This window comes from Stegostoma tigrinum, chromosome 12, assembly GCF_030684315.1.
Source record: "Stegostoma tigrinum isolate sSteTig4 chromosome 12, sSteTig4.hap1, whole genome shotgun sequence".
Classification (NCBI taxonomy): Eukaryota; Metazoa; Chordata; class Chondrichthyes; order Orectolobiformes; family Stegostomatidae; genus Stegostoma; species Stegostoma tigrinum.
Window position 1 is genome coordinate 73,605,295 of NC_081365.1, and position 19,312 is coordinate 73,624,606.

Here is a 19,312-nt window from a genome sequence, read left to right on the forward strand (position 1 = left end):
TTCTTTCTGGGATACAATTTTGCATCCTTGGATACATGAGAGATGCAAAATCTCTTTCAATCGTATTGCTCTTTTCCACAATAATATACAGCCCGGAAATTAACTTAAAGTGAATATATTACAGATGTCATGTCAAGCGAACTATCGCTTTTCTATAAATACACAGAGGTCTTATCAAATGACCCTGGTTTATTTAAAAACCTGGATTAAGGCAGCTGGTCTTTTCTTTAAGCGTAACGTAGTCAAATAATTTGTAATTGCCGTAGTTTTCATATTAGGTTTTTCACTGAGCGTTAAGAGGGGGCCATCATCGTATTGGTATACTTTTAATGATCAATGCTGCTGAGTTTGGGGCTTGTTGCTGATGTTTCGGGTCAGTTTATTAATGGGTTTACTGACCCTTAGGCTCAATGATTTGTGATTCTGAAATTTGAAATATATGTTTGAAAAACACGGTTTCTAGTTAATAACACAGTTATCACCAAACTGAATAACTTGGCTTTGACGTGGTGAGATTAGAGACGATGATTAAAGTGCACAAACTATACCAACTTTAACCCTAACTCACCCCCACACCTCGTTCCTGTCCAGGCGGAGTTACCACCAACTCCTTCCCCTCAGAAACACCACATCACTTCTCCGCTTCCCCGGAGCTTAGTGCCTGCATTTTATGTGCCTGGCTGTAGGGACGAGAGTCGCCGTCTCAGACGCTCGAGCCCGGGTCGTTAGCGCGGTCAGAGGTACGTGACAGGCAACGGCAGCACGCGAGGGCGGGGGTCGCGCGGGGAAGGAGAAGGGGCGGGGGTCGCGCGGGGAAGGAGAAGGGGCGGGGGTCGCGCGGGGAAGGCCCGGGCCGGATCGAGAGCCTCTGCCGCCGGTTGAAAATGCAACGGGAACTGCTTCAGGATTCAGTGACCGAGACTCTGAGGCTCAGGCCTGAGCCTAGGCGGTAAGGAAACGGAGACCGCCCTCTTCCCCTCCCCGGGATGGAGCGAGATGAATCAGGAATGTTCGTATTTACATTGCACATTCTACAACCAGGGCCCAGCAAACAAAAGACAACCAGTGAAGCACTTTTTGAAGGGTGCTGGCTGTTTGTGTTGAAAGTTAGCAGCTAATCTGCACACAGCAAGCTCACTCAATAAAGTGAGTGGTTTCGAGTTCCGGGTATGTGTTCACAGCTCTTTTCAAGTAAATCGATAATCAAATGTAGGACTTTATACACACGGGAAAGGCATAGGATTGTGTTGACTTCTGTTTGAAAAAGAAACTTGGATTTGATTTACAGTCAAACCCATACTATATAGAAGAGGTCCTTTTGGCCCATGAGCAAACAAGTACTCGAAAATTGAGACTAGTCCCGCCTTCTACGAGACTCACAGCCTTGAATGTTATGACATTTCGGGTGCACATCTAAGTATTTTTTTTAAAAGTTTTTAGATTTCCTGCCTCAACTACACTTCCAGCCAGTGCATTCTAGGTTCCCACCATCCTCCGGGTGAAAAAGAATTTCTTCAAATTGCCTCTAAACTGCCTATCCCCTTAAAATTATGCCCCCTTGTTATAGACCCTTTCAGGGAATAGCTGCTTTCTATCCACTCTGATCCCGCCTCTCATAATCTTATATACATCTATTATGTACCCTCTCAGCCTTCTCTGCTTGAAAGAAAACAATCTGTTCTTCTCCGGATTGTCTCCATTGCTAAACTGCTCCATCCCAGGTAACATCGTGGTGAAACTCCTCTGTGCCCCTCATTATTTGCCAGAGCCCCTACATCTGTGCCATCAGCACATATTTGTGATTCTGTTCTAGTGCCCAAGTCCAAATAGTGACTTTTGTTTTCTAGAACTGTGGAAAATGACAAGCATTTATCTTCCAGTCTGAACACTAACTCTAACCCGAAACAGTCATATAGCACAGAAACAGACTCTTCGCTCCAACCAGTCCATGCTGAACATAATCCCAAACTAACCTAATCCTACCTGTCTGCTCTGGGGTCATATCCCTCCAAACATTTCCTATTTGTGTGTTATCTAAGTGTCAACTAAACATTGTAACTATGCCCACATCCACTACTTTCTCAGGAGGTTCATTCCCCACGCGAACTACCCTCTAATGAAAATTTGCCCCTTATGGCTTTTTTAAGATATCTGTCCTCTCACTTTTAAAAATATGTCCCCAGTCTTGAAATCCTAGGGAAGAGACACCCACCATTTAACTGTATTTAGAAACCTCCATAAGGTCACCCCTCAACCTCCTACACTGCAGTGAAAGAAGTCCCAGCCCATCCACCCTTTCTTTTATAAATCAAACCTTTCATACCTGGCAGCACTTCCTGGTAAACCTCTTCTGAACCCTCTAGTTTAATTACATCCCTCCAATAACTGAGCAACCTGACTGAATACTGTACTCCAGAAAAGGCCCCACCAACGTCCTGTACAGTCTCAACATAATATCCCAACTCCTTTGCACAGAGGACTGAGCCGTGAAGGGAAGCGTGCTGTATACCTGTTTAACCACCCTGTCTACCTGTGATGCAAACTTCAAAGAATTATGTACCCAAACCCCTAAATCCCTTTGGTTTAAGGAAGTACACAAACAATGAGGATTAACCAATAAGTCTGTTCTGCTGGTATTAATTAATAATCCAAAATTACAGCAATTACCACACTTCAGAAGTGCATTGGCACTTACTGAGTCTATGAAAGACTTTTGTCTCATTGTGAATTGCCATCAGATATTGCCCTGAGATTCATAACATCCATCTGAACCATTAGTGTACACACATTGAACATCAGTTTACCATTTGAGATCAGTCAGCACCTCCCTCAGTACAGCATCCAAGTATTAGTCGACATTGTAATCTCAAAACCCTCCTAATCCAGGTCTGATGAAGGGTCTAGGCCCGAAACGTCAGCTTTTGTGCTCCTGAGATGCTGCTTGGCCTGCTGTGTTCATCCAGCCTCACATTTTATTATCTTGGATTCTCCAGCATCTGCAGTTCCCATTATCTCTGAAAATAATACCTATTGGGTCTTTCCACACTGTCATTGTGTAAGCTGTATTTATATTCATACAAACATATGATCATATTTCTTTTTTTTCAAAATAAAACTTTCAGTAGTGACAAAAATGGCCCTGACTCAAATCTCAAGTGCCAAGTGTTTTGAAGGATATCAGAAGGTGTATGAACATGACAGGTGAGTTAGTATAATCAGCCTCACCATCTAACTTTCTTTTCCAATTCAGTATTTTGTTTCTGGAATTCCTTTGTGATTTAAGGTGTAAAACTTTTTAATCTCAATGCTGGTTAAGATAAACAGTGGAAATATTGTAACTTTAATACAGAATCCTGTAGAATTTAACAGCACAGCAGCAGGCATGCTAACCTAACTGGCCTGCGGTTTAATACTGCACCATGTGACAGGTATTTATGCTCTCTACAAGTCAATTGTATTCTGTTTCATCTAAACCTGCTGCCAAATGCTGTAATTATCTCTTTGTACTAATTCCACTTCCATTTAAATGCTGTAATGATATTTGCCTCAATTATGCCATGAGGTTGCAAGTTGCACACTCAAATCATGTTCTGGGTTAAGAGGTTTCTTCTGAATTTTTATTGGATTTATTAGTGACTGTATGGTATTGGCACCCTTAGTTCTGGGCTCCCCACACATACAAACATTTTTATGCATACCACTTCAAACCCCTGAATGCTTTTAACGGTCTCTGTTAGGTCAACCTCTTGGCTTCTCTTTATCTAGGAAAAAAGAATCCTACCTTGCCCTGTTAGTTATAAGCCTTTCAGTTCTGGTATCACCCTGTGAAACATCCTACACCTTTGCCAGTGCTTCTCTTATTATCTGTCATGTAGAGAACAGAATTGTGCACAACACTGGGTCTGTGATTTAACCAAGGTTAGTACAAGAGTCACAAAACCTGCCTGCTTTCCAGTCTTATTCCTCTAGAGATGAACCCAGATTTTGTTTGCATTTTTTTAAACTATCTCAGTAACTTGTTACTTAGTGATTTGTATTCCTGTAGGTCTCTTGGATCTTCTACCTGATTTAAATTCCTGTTTGACAATGTCTTTCTCACATAAATGCACTACTTCAGAATGATCTATTAAAGTTAATTCTGTTATGCACAGACCCCTTCTCCAAGCTTATTTTTTGTCCAAGTCTTTGGTATCAACTACTAAATGTAGTAAAATATGGTTAATAAATGTACTGGTTAGCACTGCTGCCTGATAGTGCCAGAGGCCCAGGTTCAATTCTAGCTGCAACAACTGCCTGTATGGAGATTCCATATTCTCCCATGTTTGTGTGGGTTTCTTCCGAGTGCTCTAGTTTCCTTCTACAGTCCAAAGATGTGCAGGTTTGATGGATTGGCCATGCTAAATTACTCTGCAGTGTCCAGAAATGTGTGGATTAGGTTAATTAGCCATGGGAAATGCAGGGTTTTGGAATGGGGTATGGGTTTGGGTGCAATGCTCATCGAAGGATCAATGCAGACTGGATGGCCAAAAGGCCTCTGCCTATGCTATAGGGATTCCATGATATATATTTCCCAATTTGGTGTCATTCAGGAATTTTGTAATCGTACTTCCAATTTGACAAGTTCTAATCATTTGTGTATTTTGGAAACACTAAAGTAATGTAAGATATACTTCTTAGCCTAATAACAATATCTTAGAATAGATTTTAAATATTCTTAATGATTAATTCGGAGTTAAAATTCTGAATATACTTCAGTATTGCATAATTATATCCCAAGAGGGAAGAATGCATTTCAAAAATATACTACAGTTCCCTTAGAATTCCTACAGTGTGGAAACAAGCCCTTCGGCGCAACAAGTCCCACCCAAACCCATCCCCCTATAACCCACCTAATCTACACCTCCCTGAACATTACAGGTAATTTAGCATGACCAATCCACCTAACCTGCATATCTTTGGACTGTGGGAGGAAACCGGAGCACCCGGAGGAAACCCACACAGACGCAGTGAGAATGTGCGAGTTCCACTCAGACAGTCGCCCAAAGCTGGAATTGAACCCGGGTACCTGGCGCTGTGAGGCAGCAGTGCTAACCACTGTGCCATCCCTTGATGGTGCAGTCACTTTGCTGGAGCCCATCCTTAATTTTTCAGACGGCTTAAACTCTCAGAAATATTGTTCATCTCCTTTAGTGTTACCCAACAACCAGAATTTAGAAAACTATGATAGTCCTAAAATGCGCAGGTTAGGTGGATTGGCCGTGCTAAATTGCCAATAATGTCCAGGGATGTGTAGGTTAGATGGATTAGCCATCGGAAATGCAGGGTTACAGGGTAGAGGGGTCAGTCTAGGTGGGATGCCCTTCGGAGAGTTGGTGTGGACTTGGGCCAAATGGCTTGTTTCAATGCTGTAGGGATCCTATGATCTCTGCAATTAAGTGCAGACTAGTAGAAAATGTCAATTAGAGAGTATTAATAATGTGTTGTACAGTGACATTTATACACTAACACAGAATTTGATATGTCCAGCCAATAAAATGGCTTCACTGTTCATTTCTGCACCAAACATTCAGGCTACCCTTACTCAGGCTACCCTAGAAGCTAGAATTTGACAAACTAAGTTAGTTCAAGATTGAGTTGTGGCATTCTTCATTTTCATGAAACATCCAGTGTGGAGGAACCCATCAGTGGTACCCATCAATTACATAATAAATCTGAACGTAGAATAATTGTAAATCAGCAGCATCGTATCTAGGCTTCAGAATCTTTCCTCCTTTTCCACTATCCTGTTCTTTTCTACAGGCACACTATAAATTCTCTATTGCTCCTGTCCTGAAGTTCTAATTGACAAATAAGAATTGAACTTTGACAGTACAACTCTGGAAGAGCTGTTTTTCTTGGACCTAATGTTTTCCACAAGATTAAAATAGTATTTCTATTACATACCTCTGTAACCAGTCTACAGACTCCAACACACTGAGCACAGAATATTGTTAATATGTCATTTTAATCATTTCCAGGAAAATATTGTCTTCACTTTCAATCTTTCACAGTGAACTGCAGGATAATGTCCTCATTATTTGTTTACCAGTTCAGAGAGGAATGGTTATGACAGATGCAATGGAGAGACTATTTCAATTTTGCCACAAATCCAATGTGCTCTCTGTCTAACTAGTATCGTCTCCCCCATCTGTTGATGAATGTGATAGCAGTATAAATAATTCAAATTCTCTTTTTATTTAAAAAGATGACGTTAGAAGTTAGAACAGAATACTTTCAGAATACTATATTAGGAAAGTTTAACATGATTCCAGCAAAATTTGGCTGGTCTGCAAATTGTTTGACCGTAACAAAACTGTAATTCATTTGAGGTTTTAAGCCTTCCTTACAGATAATCGAACACTGGATAGGAGCAAGAGTAGAGCATACAGTCCCCTCAACTTGCTTTGTTGTTAAATACAATCATGTCTGCTTTCAGGCTTCGATACCACTTTCCTACCTGCTGCTCATACCCCTGTTTCCTAGAGAGACTAAGAATCTCTCTTTACTCTAGCCTTACAGATATTCATTAATGGAGTTTTCACAATCCTGTTGAATGAAGAAATTTCTCCTCATCTCCGGTTCTAAACAAATCAGCCCCAGTCAGTGAAAACAATTTGTGTTTCCTTTGGAACTGTGTATGTTTGAATGAGATCATTTCTCATTCTACTCAACTTAAGAAAATGTAGACCTAATTTAACTCAAAATCTCATTGTACAATAACGCTGTCATCCCGGGGACCAATCTTGTGATCCTTAACTGCCCTGCCTGCAATGCAAGTGTATCCTTCCTTAAATCTGGAGACCAAAACTGCACACGCTATTCCAGGTATGGACACTCCAAAGCCCTGTAGAATCATAGCAAGTTGGCTTTAAACATGAGTCCTGCAAAAAAAAACCAACATGCTATGTTTGTTTTACTTCCTAGTTGTTTGCTGTACCTACATGCTAACTATTTGTATTCCTTATGAGTACATTCAGATCTCGGAGAATCAACATTTCCAAGATTTGTGACTTTGAAAAGATTTTCTGCTTTTTATTCGTATGACCAAAGAGATTAACCACATGTTATTATTTCTTCTGTCATAAGAATACAAAAACAGGAGCAAGAATAGGCCATTAAGCCCCTCAAACCTGTTCTGCTATTCACTAAGATCATGGCTAATGGGATTGTGCCTTCTCCTACACTTCTATGCCCGTTTGATCTATTAGAAATTCAGGGTCTAAGTCTCACTTATTCAGCTTTAAATATATTCAGTTATCTGAACTCTTCTACCCACTGGGGTAAAGCATTTCAAAGATTCATGAGCCTCTGAGAAAACAAATTTTCCTCTGCTCCGTCTTCAAATAAGAGTCGTCTTGTTTTGAAATTCTGCCCTCATTTCCCTTTGAGGGTAAACATACTCTCAGAATCAGCCCTGTCTAAATCTTATCTGTTTCAGTAAGGTTGCCTCTTATTTTTCTAAACCCCATTGAGTGTAGGCCCAATCTGCTCAACCATTTCTCATGGGACCTCCCTTCATCCCAGGAATCAATCTAGTAAACTTCTTCTGGATTACTTCCAATGCAATGCCCTGTTCTTGCTCACTCACTTGCCTGTCTATCTTTGCAGCATTCTTGTGTCCTCCTCACAGCTTTTATTTTAACCTAGCTTTGTGTATGATTGACAGACTTAGATACATTACTGTTTCTGTTTGTTCAAGTCGTTAAGAAATGTTTGTAAACAACTGAGGGCCCAACACTAATTCTTGCAGACTCCACTATTTCCAGCTAACAACTGGTTTAGGCTTGGTAGTCACTTTCTGTTCATTAACCAATCCTTTATCCATCTTTACGTATTGCCACCTCTCCACCTTGTCTAGTAACTTATTTTGAAGTTTAGATATACTGTGACTACTACTTCCCCTTTATTTATCCCACTAATCATATTCTCAATTATAAGTTTATCAAACCTAACTTCCATTTTGTAAAACCATTCAAAAATGTGTCGGTCAGCTGGATTAGCCATGGGAAATGCAGGGTTACAGGGATTGGGTGGGCCTGCTGTTCAGAGGTTTGTTGTGAATTCATGGGCCAAATGGCCTGCTTCTACTCTATATGTATTCTATAATCCTACTTTGATTTTTGTATGATCATCCTATGATTTCCAAGAATATTAAGGTTTTCTTAATGATGGATTCAAGCACTTTTTGAACTGTAGTTTCCCGTTCATGCTCTCCCTCTTGAATAATAGTGTTAAATTTTCTAAATTGCAGACTGTTGGACCACTTCAGAATCTAGAGAAATTTTGGGGAAAAAAAATAGCTAACATATCCACTATTTCTGCAGTTATCAATTTTGCAACTCAAAGGTGTGGACTGATCAGGTTCTGGAGATTTGTCACATTTTAGTCCCTTGATTTCCTGCAATACCTTTTGGAGGTGGTATTATCACTGCTGTTTATTTTGTTTTTGACTCTGAAGTGGTCCAAAATTGCAGCATTTCTTATAGAAATCAACAGAGCTTTCTATGAAATGAGCTGTAATGGTTGATGTAAAGTGGTGTGCAAATTGATACTGAGTGGAGAGAATCCAGCTGACCAAAACACAATACCATGGATACATGCCACGTATACCCCTTGTTGAAACTTAAAATTGATTTTTTAAAAATGTAAGTGTCCATTCATTTTAAGCATCCACCGCACATTAATTTGTGGCTGAAAGACTACCCTCTGTTTTTGTGGAGTATTTTCTTGAACGGCTGATTCAGAATTTACTCAGTCAAGTTGTGTGAAAACAGTCTAAACATCTGTCTTGTTTTCTCTTTGAGTACTGAAGTATTTTTTCAAATTCACTGTTTACCTAAACAGTGTGGCTAAGATTAGAATCCTTGCCCAAGAGTGGTAGGTTCCCCATTTTTGTAATACTCGCCATGATATTTTAAGGTTCCCACCTTTTCAAAATAGAATTCTAATTTTGTTTTGATTGACAGCTCGGAGTTAAAATGCAAGATGCGGTTTGGAATTTATCTGCCTCCAAAAGCAGAACGTGTGAAGTGCCCTGTGTTATACTGGCTTTCAGGTAATTTCTCTCTCGTCTCTGAGCCTACCTGCCATTTACTGTGGTCCTAAAAAGATGCTTTTTTCTTTTAGGTATGCTTTGAATTTAACAATTTGGAATTAACCCCAGTAAATAGATCACTAGAAAATAAATAACTGTATCTAAGCTATTCTTTCAGTATTTCACCAGTAACATGGTCATGTATTTGAAGATTCACTAGAGAGGTGGGAAATTGATTTCAAATGAGGCTGCCATTATACAAGGTAACAAGATAATACCTGACCCTAAACGTCAGCTTTCCTGCTCCTCTGCTGCTTGACTTGCTGTGTTCATCCATCTCTACACCTTGTTATCTCAGATTCTCCAGCATCGGCAGTTCCCACTATCTCGGCCAGTATACACTGCTGCTTGGAAGATAAGAGGAGCCTTTGCATCCTAATGCATGATGTTGTGTTTTTTATTTTTGCTTACCTTTTTTAAAAAAAGCTTTATTAAATTGATTCCTTGTGGCAGAACACATCACGTGTTACAGACTTTGTGTCAAGGGTATGATATGACTGAGCGGAGATTGTAAGGGCTTAGCTCATTACCTGCCAGACAGCTAAATAAGTACAGACATGAAATGGGATGTGGAAAGGGCGTTATTCCTGTGGTTGTCCAGGTAAACAGAGAGCCAGATCAGCCATGTGCGTTTACAGCTTTATAAGCTCTCAGTGCCTAATTTGAGATATTTGCAACTGTCGCATTTGGCCATGGGATATTGATTTTACGAATTTCATTGAGTGATGAGCTACTCTCTCGCCTGTTGTCCAAACGTCTGTAGGATTGAGAAAAGTACTTTAAGTCTGTCAACCGATTTTCCCAGCAGAAAATAACATGTTCCACGAGTGCCTTGGCATGAAAGCTGTCAGGTGCCATCTGTTTTGATATGGGTGAACGTCTTTTGAACTTTAATCATTTTATGATTTTTAAAAAAGCAGAGTTAACATTTCGGGTCCGGTGATCCTTCCTCAGAACCCTGAACTCTATTCTTGCTGAGCTATTCCAGCAACTTTGTTTTTGCACCTACTTTTAGATATGATTTCTGTTTTGGACTGCAATTGCTGAACCATCCTGAGGTCACTCAAAGCCACTGTAACAAACAATTTAAAGCTGAACATGTGATATGGCTCATTTATACTTGCTAAAAGCAATATATGTTCATATGCAGGAGTCCTTTCGTTGCAAGCAAAAGGAATATGTTCAAGCCTTGCACATTTTTTTTGTATTATTGGGGAGCTTGGGAAACTTATAGATTCCCTGTGACAATGCCTCAGCCAATCACAGTTAACTGCCAAAGAATTAGCACACTTTTCTCCTATGTTATACAACGTTCTGAATCTTCAAATTTTGACATTCTTGTGTCTGCTGAGAGAAAGCTGGAAAGCTTCAACAAAACGTTTTTTTTTCAGAAACATGCCCTGTTTGCTTCACTACATCAGTCCAGCTGGTTACTTCCTTGCTGAGACCACCACTACTGCTCAGCCATATATTCTCTTGAATTGACTTAAATTTTCCTGAGAAAAGGGAAAACTGCATCACAGAGGTTGCCAAATTGTTGTTTGAGTTCATGAGTTCAGGCATAATTCATTGGTGCTACCTGACCTGAGTATTTTCAGTATCCTCTGTTTTTAATGTATAAATTATGGATCTGCTGTTAAATGACTTTTAAACTTCAGGGAGATTTAGTCATAATGTTAATATCCTTGCAAACAGCTGGCAAATTTATCAAATGCAGTGACTGAAATGGGCATTTGTATAATATGATGTGCTGTATAGTGTGCATCTTGGAGACTCATTAACTCTGATCTTGGTATTTTTAAATGTTTAACATTGTATCTTCTGTCATGAGAATGCTTAAACTTTTGCAGGAATCTTGCTTTCCAATTTTACAATATTTCTGATACTATAGAAATATTGGTCAAAAATCATTTCTTCCACCGACACAGTGTGGCCTACCTTAGCACAGACTTCTCTTTTGATGCAGTCTCTAAACAAATCTCTGTACTTTGTCATGCTCATTTCCATTTGGCAAAGTGTTCATTATGAATCACCATAAACCCTGGCTGCATTCAGTAATGCATTAGATCTATGGACAAATGAAGGGAAAGTGTGCCATTCTTGAAAAACTTAGTAGAAAGAGGAAATTTGAGGAAAGCAATTAACTTTGAGCAGGATTGTTTTAATATCAGCAGCTATGCTGTAGTCCAGAGCACACAAACTAGCTTCCTTTTAAACCAAGCAGTAAAGATATGTCCCCCCTCTCCAGATCACAAAGAAACTTCTGAAAAATGGTTGTTTCTTTCCTAATGGCCAACTCAATTCCTTGACATGTAGAATTAACTTGCTTTCCCCCATCCCTGACCCTATGTCCATCTTGGGATCCAATTTACAATGATGGGTAAAATGTCATTTCAGGATACTAAGGTTTGGAAGAGCTTGAATCCATGCTCTGGTGGATAAAGGTCCACAAGATATCTGAGCATTCAATGCATATTGACAACTCCCTCAAGGCTGTAAGGATAATAACTTGACAGTAAGATACTCCCAGGACTTTCTGTTGATTTTCTGAAGATTGAGTTGAAATGCTTTGGCATGAAATAAGAGAAACCTACTTAAAATCGGGGGTTGGTTAGCTTAGTTGGCCGGATGGCTGGTTTGTAATGCAGAGCGATACCAATGACGTGGGTTCAGTTCCCACATTGATTTGAGGTTATTATGAATGACACTCTTTCTGAACCTCTGCTTCACCTGTGGCATGGTGACCGTCCGGTTAAACACACTACCAGTCTGAGAGCAACCCTGTCGTCCTCTGGGATTAATGGCAACTTCACAAAATATCATTCCCGGTATCTTTCTAACAGATGTTGCCACACTCTGTGCCTCATTTAATTGTTATAATAGCTTGCTTGCAACTATATACAGTGTAGTCTATCCAGTGTTTCATTTGCATTTGACATGACTTTATCCTTGTAATCAGAAACCCAGAATTCTGATTGCCTTTTATGTCTTTTTCTAACTACTGTCCTACTTTTGAAGATTTTTGTCTCCTGTGGCCCTAGATCCCTACGTTTCTCAGAATGCTGTTTTGGGGTACATTTTAACATACAAAGCTATATGAAGCACAAGCAAAGATTAAAATTCTTGTTCTTAACTGAATCTTTTCTGGTTTTCGCATAGGGTTAACATGCACAGAACAAAACTTCATAACCAAGGCAGGGAGTCAGCAAGCAGCAGCTGAACACGGCATTGTCATCGTAGCCCCAGACACCAGTCCCCGTGAGTATGAAACTTCCGTTCTATTCAATTCCACTTTGTCCAGCCAAAAATTCAAACTCAAGTAATTTGAAATGTGCTGCTTCTTTCGAGCCTTTTTTTTTTAGAAAAGGCACTCAAGTACATAAACATATGATTGTGAACATTAAAAGGTTTACACATTTCTGTCAATTTGTGGTAAGTGGTAAATGGGATATGGAAAGTCACTGCATATTGTCATTCCAGGTGGCTGTAATATTCAAGGTGAGGACGATAGCTGGGATTTTGGTACAGGGGCTGGGTTCTACGTCGATGCCACAGAGGACCCTTGGAAGACAAACTACAAGATGTACACCTATATTATAGAGGAGGTACTCTGATCAGTGGCATTGTCTTTTCAAAGTTGCTGAAGTACTGGGTGTACTTGTGAAGTGGAACACTTGTTTCTCTGGAAGCTGGTTGATTAATCAGATATTCTCTACTACTAACCACCGGTTGCCTCCCAAATATGGTTACTTGTCCAGACCACGTTAGATAGTTCTTTGAAATCGTCAGACAGGCTGTTAGCTGGTGACCAGGTATTAAGACGCTGTCATTCACAGGAAGGAAGGAAGCTAAAGCACACCTTACTTTCAGAAACATATTTTACACATAACAGTACCAATCTAAGAAACGCTGGAACAGGCGAAGGCCATTCAGCCCCCTCTGATCTCTTCTGCCATATATGGCTGATCAGTTCACCTGTCTTTATTCCAGATCCTTTAATGCCTTTAACCACTAAATCTTCCAATTTTACTTGCATTTGTTTGAGGACTGTCTAGATTTTTTTGATTCAGTGCAATTTTTGTATAAACTAAAGCCCTACCGATTCTATATGAAATATAGTAGCTTCCTTCCAGAAGGAGCGGGCTGCAAGTATATGATTATTTAATGCTGTAAGTTTTTAGATTGAATCCCTGCTGAAGGTAGAGGCTTTTTTGCAAATGCATCTCAATTGGCAAATGTTGTTAGTGCACATTGGTTTTTGATCTCTCTTTTATATAACAGGCTGATCCATACAGACTGTTCTTGTCAGAGTAGTACCAGTTTTTAGAGTCCATTGTATGACCTTTTAAGTGCCACAGGAATCGGTGGGGCCACACTTATTGACTACGTACATTAATGATTTATGAATGTGCTACAGGCAAGTTTAAGGATGACACTGGAAAGCTGGAAGGCCAGTCAAGAGTGAAATAAATTCTGCAGAGGGATATAGATAGGTTGAACAAGTGGGGAAAAGACTTGGCAGATGGATTATAGTGTGGAAAACTGTGAGGCTGTTTATTTTGGCAGGAAGAAGAAACAAACTGAATATTATTTAAATATGGAAAGTCTGCAGAAAACAGCTTTGAGAGTCCTCGCACATGAATCACAAAAGCGAGCATCCAAATTCAGCTGGAAATAGAGAAGGCAAATGGACTCTTGGCCTTTATACTCAAAGGAAATAGAGTATAAAAATATGGCACTAGTTAGACCCCACCTGAAATACTGTGAACTGTTTTAGACCCCTTTATCTAAGGAAAGATGTTCTGGCATTGGAAGCAGTGCAGAGAAGGTTATTTCGGCTGATTCAAGATATGGAGGAATTTTCTTATGAGGAGAGGTTGCACTTATGAGAGTTTAGAAGAATGAGCGACCCATTATTGAAGTGTACAAGGTTCAGAGGGTACTTGACAGGGTAGATGTGGAAAGGTTATTTCCCTCTTCTGGTCTAGGACCAGAGGGCATAATCACAGAATAACGGGTCAGCCACTTAAGACCAAGAAAAGGAGGAATTTCTCCTGAGGCAACTAAATCCGGAATTCTCTTCTGCAACAAGATGTTGAGGTTGGGTCATTAAGTGCGTTCAAGGTTGAGGACTGACAGGTTTTTGAAATCAGTAACAGTTACGGGGCAAAGATAGGAAAATGAAGTTGAGGATCATCGGACCAGCCGTGATCTCATTGAATGGCAGAACAGATTCAGTGAGCTTTACGTGGTCTTCACGTTCGATTTTCTTGTCTAACAAGAATTAATTTACCTTCACCTTAGAATATTGAGTGACCTGCCTCCGACTCCTTAAGTAGAAAATTCCAAAGTCTCTCAACACAATTTGTCCTCATCTCTGCCCTAAAAAGGGCAAAACTTAAAAATTAAACAATATTTTTAGTTGTGGACTCAGCCACAAGACGAAACATCTCTTCCATGTCCACCTTGTCCAGTCCTTTCAGCTTTGGATTAGGAACTGGAAACACTCTAACATGTCTGTGCTGTGTGTGAAAACCAAAGATTTCTATATTATCAGGAATGAAATATTGAAAGATCCTTCTAAAAGTGTGGCTATATATGAGTTTACAGTTTGTGATATATTTTATTTTTTTTGCATGTATGATCCATATTTTGATTAATGCTGATCAAGGCAAATGAATTTGCTAATCCTGTGATTCTTTTCCTCCTCAGTTGCCTCACCTAATAAATAACAATTTCCCTGTTAATTCTGAGAAAATGTCCATCTTTGGCCATTCAATGGGTGGTCATGGAGCTCTCATTTGTCCTCTGAAAAACCCTGGAAAATATAAGGTACAAACATTTCCTGGATGCTAGTAGCTGGATTTAAATAGAAGTGGATATGTATAGCATTGTCATTTCTGATGTTGGGATGCCTCTTGGGGCTGGGGTGTTGCTACAATATGCTGAGGATTACTTTTACAGTCATTTTTCTGACTACTAGGTGGCATATAACTTGTTATCTTTTACTGTATAACACATTGTGTTTACTAAACTAAATGGTCCAAAATGTGAAAGATTGCTGACTTCTGAGTTTAATTTGGAATCTGTAAGACATTGCAGGACAGAGGATCTAACTCTTATTTTGATGGAAGTACTGTCCTACTTGCTCTCTACAGCCCTGTGCACTCGGCACAAAAATGTTCTTCATTTCTCTTCCCTTCATCTCAGTAACCATTCTTAAAATGATGATCTCTGAAGGCTCCTCAGGTAGCAGCAGTGGGTCTTCCTTCATTTATATAATATCTGACTGGAGGTGTCTGGCTGTTAAGCTGCTGCGGAGGAGTATGACGTGGAGATGCCGGTATTGGACTAGGATAGACAAAGTCAGAAGTCACAACACCAGGTTAATGTCCTACAGGTTTACTTAAAATCACAAGCTTTTGGAGTGCTGCTCCTTTGTCAGGTGAAGGCTTGTGCTTTTAAATAAACCCGATGAACTATAACCTGGTATTGTGTGACTTCTGGGACTCAGTTTGACGAACAACCTGAAAAGCAGCATCTCTTTTACATAATTGAGGGAAAATTCTTTTGACATGACTGTTAAAATTTCAGTCCTTAGGTGATTTGAGACTTTGCCCTCATTAGTGACAAAGAAGATGCATTCAATGTATTTGTCATACTTTTATTAAGAAACCCTCCCGTATAATTTCTAAACTTACCTTTCACTGGTTTGAATGTGTGCCAGCTTATCCTACTGACTTTTTTTAATAATATTCTGCCTTCTCACTTTTATAAAAAATTGCTAACTTGTGTGTTTATCTTTCTCCAATATGTTGGTGCAAAAATGTATGAAAAGATTAAAAACAAAGTACTTTGGAGTGTCAGTTAGGAAAATTTGAAAGGACAATAAAAGTACCAAAAATAACCTCTCATGAAATGATCTTGTTGCTACTTTAAGGGGAGAGCAACAGACATAATTAATGTAAACTTAAAGCCTTTGTTCGGATGTTGAGGCGTGAAGAAGGTAAGCAGAATGATATCAACAATGGGGATATGTTGAGAGGCTGGAGAATTATACTCCATCACACTAACCTGAGTCACTATGCAGAGGATTTATCTCTTCATTGATGTATAATTCACCTGTGCCTATCCATCTAAATCCCTATCTATATCTCTCTTTGTAGACAGCTGTATAAATATATTGTGTATTACATACATGTAATTTTCTAATCAATTTCTTATCATTGGAAATTGAGACCAAATGCAACTTTGAGTTGAAACAGGGATCATGAGTTGAGAATAATTGTACAGAGGCAAACCTTATTTAGTACTTGTTTTCAAGGCAAACATTCAGTTGCTGTTTTTCTCTCTTTCTGTTATAAATTCCAGTGCCACACTGGGAATGGCACTTGCCTGAGTAAATATCTGGCAATACAAGCATTCTCTTTCACCAGAGTTGACACTCTGCTGACAGTATTGAAGGTGAAGTACTCTGTGCTGTTGCTGGTTGGGTTTTCTTTTTTTGGACATGGTCATTGCTTGGCACTTCAGTCGGGTGAGTGCTACCAGCCATGGTTAGCCCAACCCTGCTCGAGGCTGGCACAGGTTGCCTTAGAATCAGTGGTTGAAGTGTGTCTGTAAATTTTCATCCCATTACAGATCTTGCTGCCTCAAAAAGAAACCTTTTATTGCTGTACAAGGCTAACTAACATATTGGATTTTTAAACTACCCTTTCCTGCACCTTATTCTAGAGATTTGATATCGGCAATTATGTATTAAAAAGTATTTATTCTCAATTAGTGTGAGCCTTATTTAACCAACTTAGTTTCTGTGTTCTTTACATTTGTTAAACACTGATTTCTGCCCATAAAAAGTACATAATTTAAGAAACAATCTAATGGTAAGTGATGCAGCATGGCAATTTGTAAACTGAATCACTCTCCATTATGTAAGATGTGTGTGCAACAATATTGAAAAGTGCGATGATGTATTAATTCTTTATTTCTGCTTTTAATCTTTGATAACATCTGGGCAGTCAGTGTCAGCACTTGCTCCTATCTGCAACCCTGTGCAGTGCCCTTGGGGCCAGAAAGCATTCACTGGATACCTTGGCTCTGATAAAAGCAAATGGGAGGTAAGGTTGCAATATTAGTAGGAAAAGTATGATTAATTTTTAAATTCACTTGTGATTTTCTTTTAACAAGTTGGGGCACTTGTAAACAAGGATCTCAATGTTTGTTTTTTTTAAATTCTTTTTAGCATCCTCAATATACTTCCCAAAGCTGGCAAAACAGTTCTCAATGGAAAAATGCTAATTCTGTTTTGGGGCTGACTGTCAACTATCCCATGACAATACACTTTGTGGGTTAGAACATAGAACATAGAACAGTACAGCACAGAACAGGCCCTTCAGCCCACAATGTTGTGCCGACCATTGATCCTCATGTATGCACCCTCAAATTTCTGGGATCCCTGCTGACCCTGATGCGCCACTTAGTAAATATGTGGAAACAAATTCTTCCAATAGCTAAGATGTTAGGACTGAAAACAATTCTTGGCATGTGTTTTGAATTCCCTATAACTGGCAATCTGTATGGATTAATTTGAGTTTCCCACTCTTAAAAGGTGTGAGTAAGCATCAAAGATGTTTGTAAACAAGCAGGTGAACCATTTCTGTTTGACTGGCTTGCAGAATTAATTTCTCTATTTCCTATAGGCCTATGATGCCACTTGCCTGGTGAAAACCTATTCAGGACCTCTCCTGGATATACTTATTGACCAAGGGAAGGATGATCAGTTCCTGGCTGCAGGACAGTTACTCCCTGATAGCTTCATCACAGCTTGTACCGACAAGAAGATACCTGTAGTTTTTCGGCTTCAGGAGGCAAGTGTGACCAGGGTTTGAATTAGTCAAAATAATGTGATTTTTATCCCATTCCAATCTCAATTAAGTTTAATGATTTTTCTTCCTTCAGGGATATGACCATGGCTACTACTTCATTGAGACATTTATTGCAGACCATATCAAGCATCATGCAAAGTACTTGAATGCTTAAGCATCACCAGCGGTAATGATCATCTCAGCTGTGCCTTTTTAATCATGTAGCAGTTGTAGAGCATAATCTGAAAAGTTAGCTGTTCCCATGATGTCCCAGGATGATGAATACTATTTCCCTTGTCTACACGTGGTGGCTGGCAGGATCTGGACAATTTGTTGGCACACAGTGATCTGTGCTCATCTTGAGAATGAAGCTGTATACAAATGAAATCACTGTACTTGATTTGTTTTTTGAAATGCAACATCATACCCATACTAACCCAATAAAAACAATCTGTGAGCACAACTTTTAAATAAAGTCAATTTAGCAGCAGGTCGACTTGATCTTCCTTTGTAACAACATGTTGCTGTCATCTGTGATCCTGACAAGTTGTATTCCCTGCAGCTCCTTTGTCAGTAAACTTCGAGTTGGCAGACGTTCTGTCAGCGTTGACCGCTTAAATGAATACCACTCTGGGGAAATCTGTAATAACTTTTCAAGAAGAATTTGAACTGAAATACTCTGAGCGACCAGAGTGATTCACAACTCAGACGCTGATTTGAAATGTTGGCTCTGAGTAGACGTGTACTTGATCAAATGACTGAATTGAATCTTGATCTAAAATTAACAGGATCAGGTGAGAACAATGGCCATTTGCTGCTAGTAAAAAGGAGCGAAAAAGACAGGAAGCTCTGCTACCTTAATTGCTTTTTCCCGTCTGCTCATATTGCTTGATACACAAGTGGTAGCACTCAACAGCTCACCAAAGATTTCAACTTGGGCCCTCACATACACATTCAGTGTATTCCCCTGGGCAAGAATCATACCTCTAGACCCACAGGCTAGAAGTTATGCTGCAGGTAAGTATTTGATGAGACTACACCTAGGATATTGTGTACAGCTTTGATCCCCTTACCCAAGGAATATAGTTGCCTTAGAGTGTGGATGCAGCAAAGATCCATGCAATTGATTCACATGATGAGAGGACTGTCCTATCATGACAGATTGTGCTAATGGGGTCCACATTCTCCAGAATTTAGTAAAATAGGAGATTATCTCATTGGAACAAAATTCTGAGCAGCCTTGATAAGTAAGATGCTGAGAGGCAGTTTCCTGTGGCTGGAGAGTCTAGAACAAAAGAACGTAGTCTCAGGATAA

At 39.6% G+C, this 19,312-nt stretch overlaps 1 protein-coding gene across 4 annotated transcripts; it reads left to right on the forward strand.

The window, feature by feature from the left end:
• The first annotated feature begins 596 nt into the window (after window positions 1-596).
• esd (esterase D/formylglutathione hydrolase) lies at window positions 597-18,487 on the forward strand. 4 transcript variants are annotated; one of them, XM_048541101.2, is made up of 9 exons: window positions 597-740; window positions 3,123-3,201; window positions 9,006-9,094; window positions 12,293-12,391; window positions 12,614-12,738; window positions 14,846-14,965; window positions 17,152-17,250; window positions 17,833-18,000; window positions 18,092-18,487. In XM_048541101.2, the coding sequence occupies exons 1-9, from the start codon at window positions 671-673 to the stop codon at window positions 18,170-18,172; spliced, it is 930 nt and encodes a 309-aa protein (XP_048397058.1). In that variant the 5' UTR covers window positions 597-670; the 3' UTR covers window positions 18,173-18,487. The 4 variants fall into 4 exon arrangements, with proteins under 4 accessions (XP_048397058.1, XP_048397059.1, XP_048397060.1 ...); XM_048541102.1 differs by lacking the exon at window positions 597-740 and adding an exon at window positions 824-949; XM_048541103.2 differs by lacking the exon at window positions 597-740 and adding an exon at window positions 999-1,167.
• Window positions 18,488-19,312: the final 825 nt, after the last annotated feature.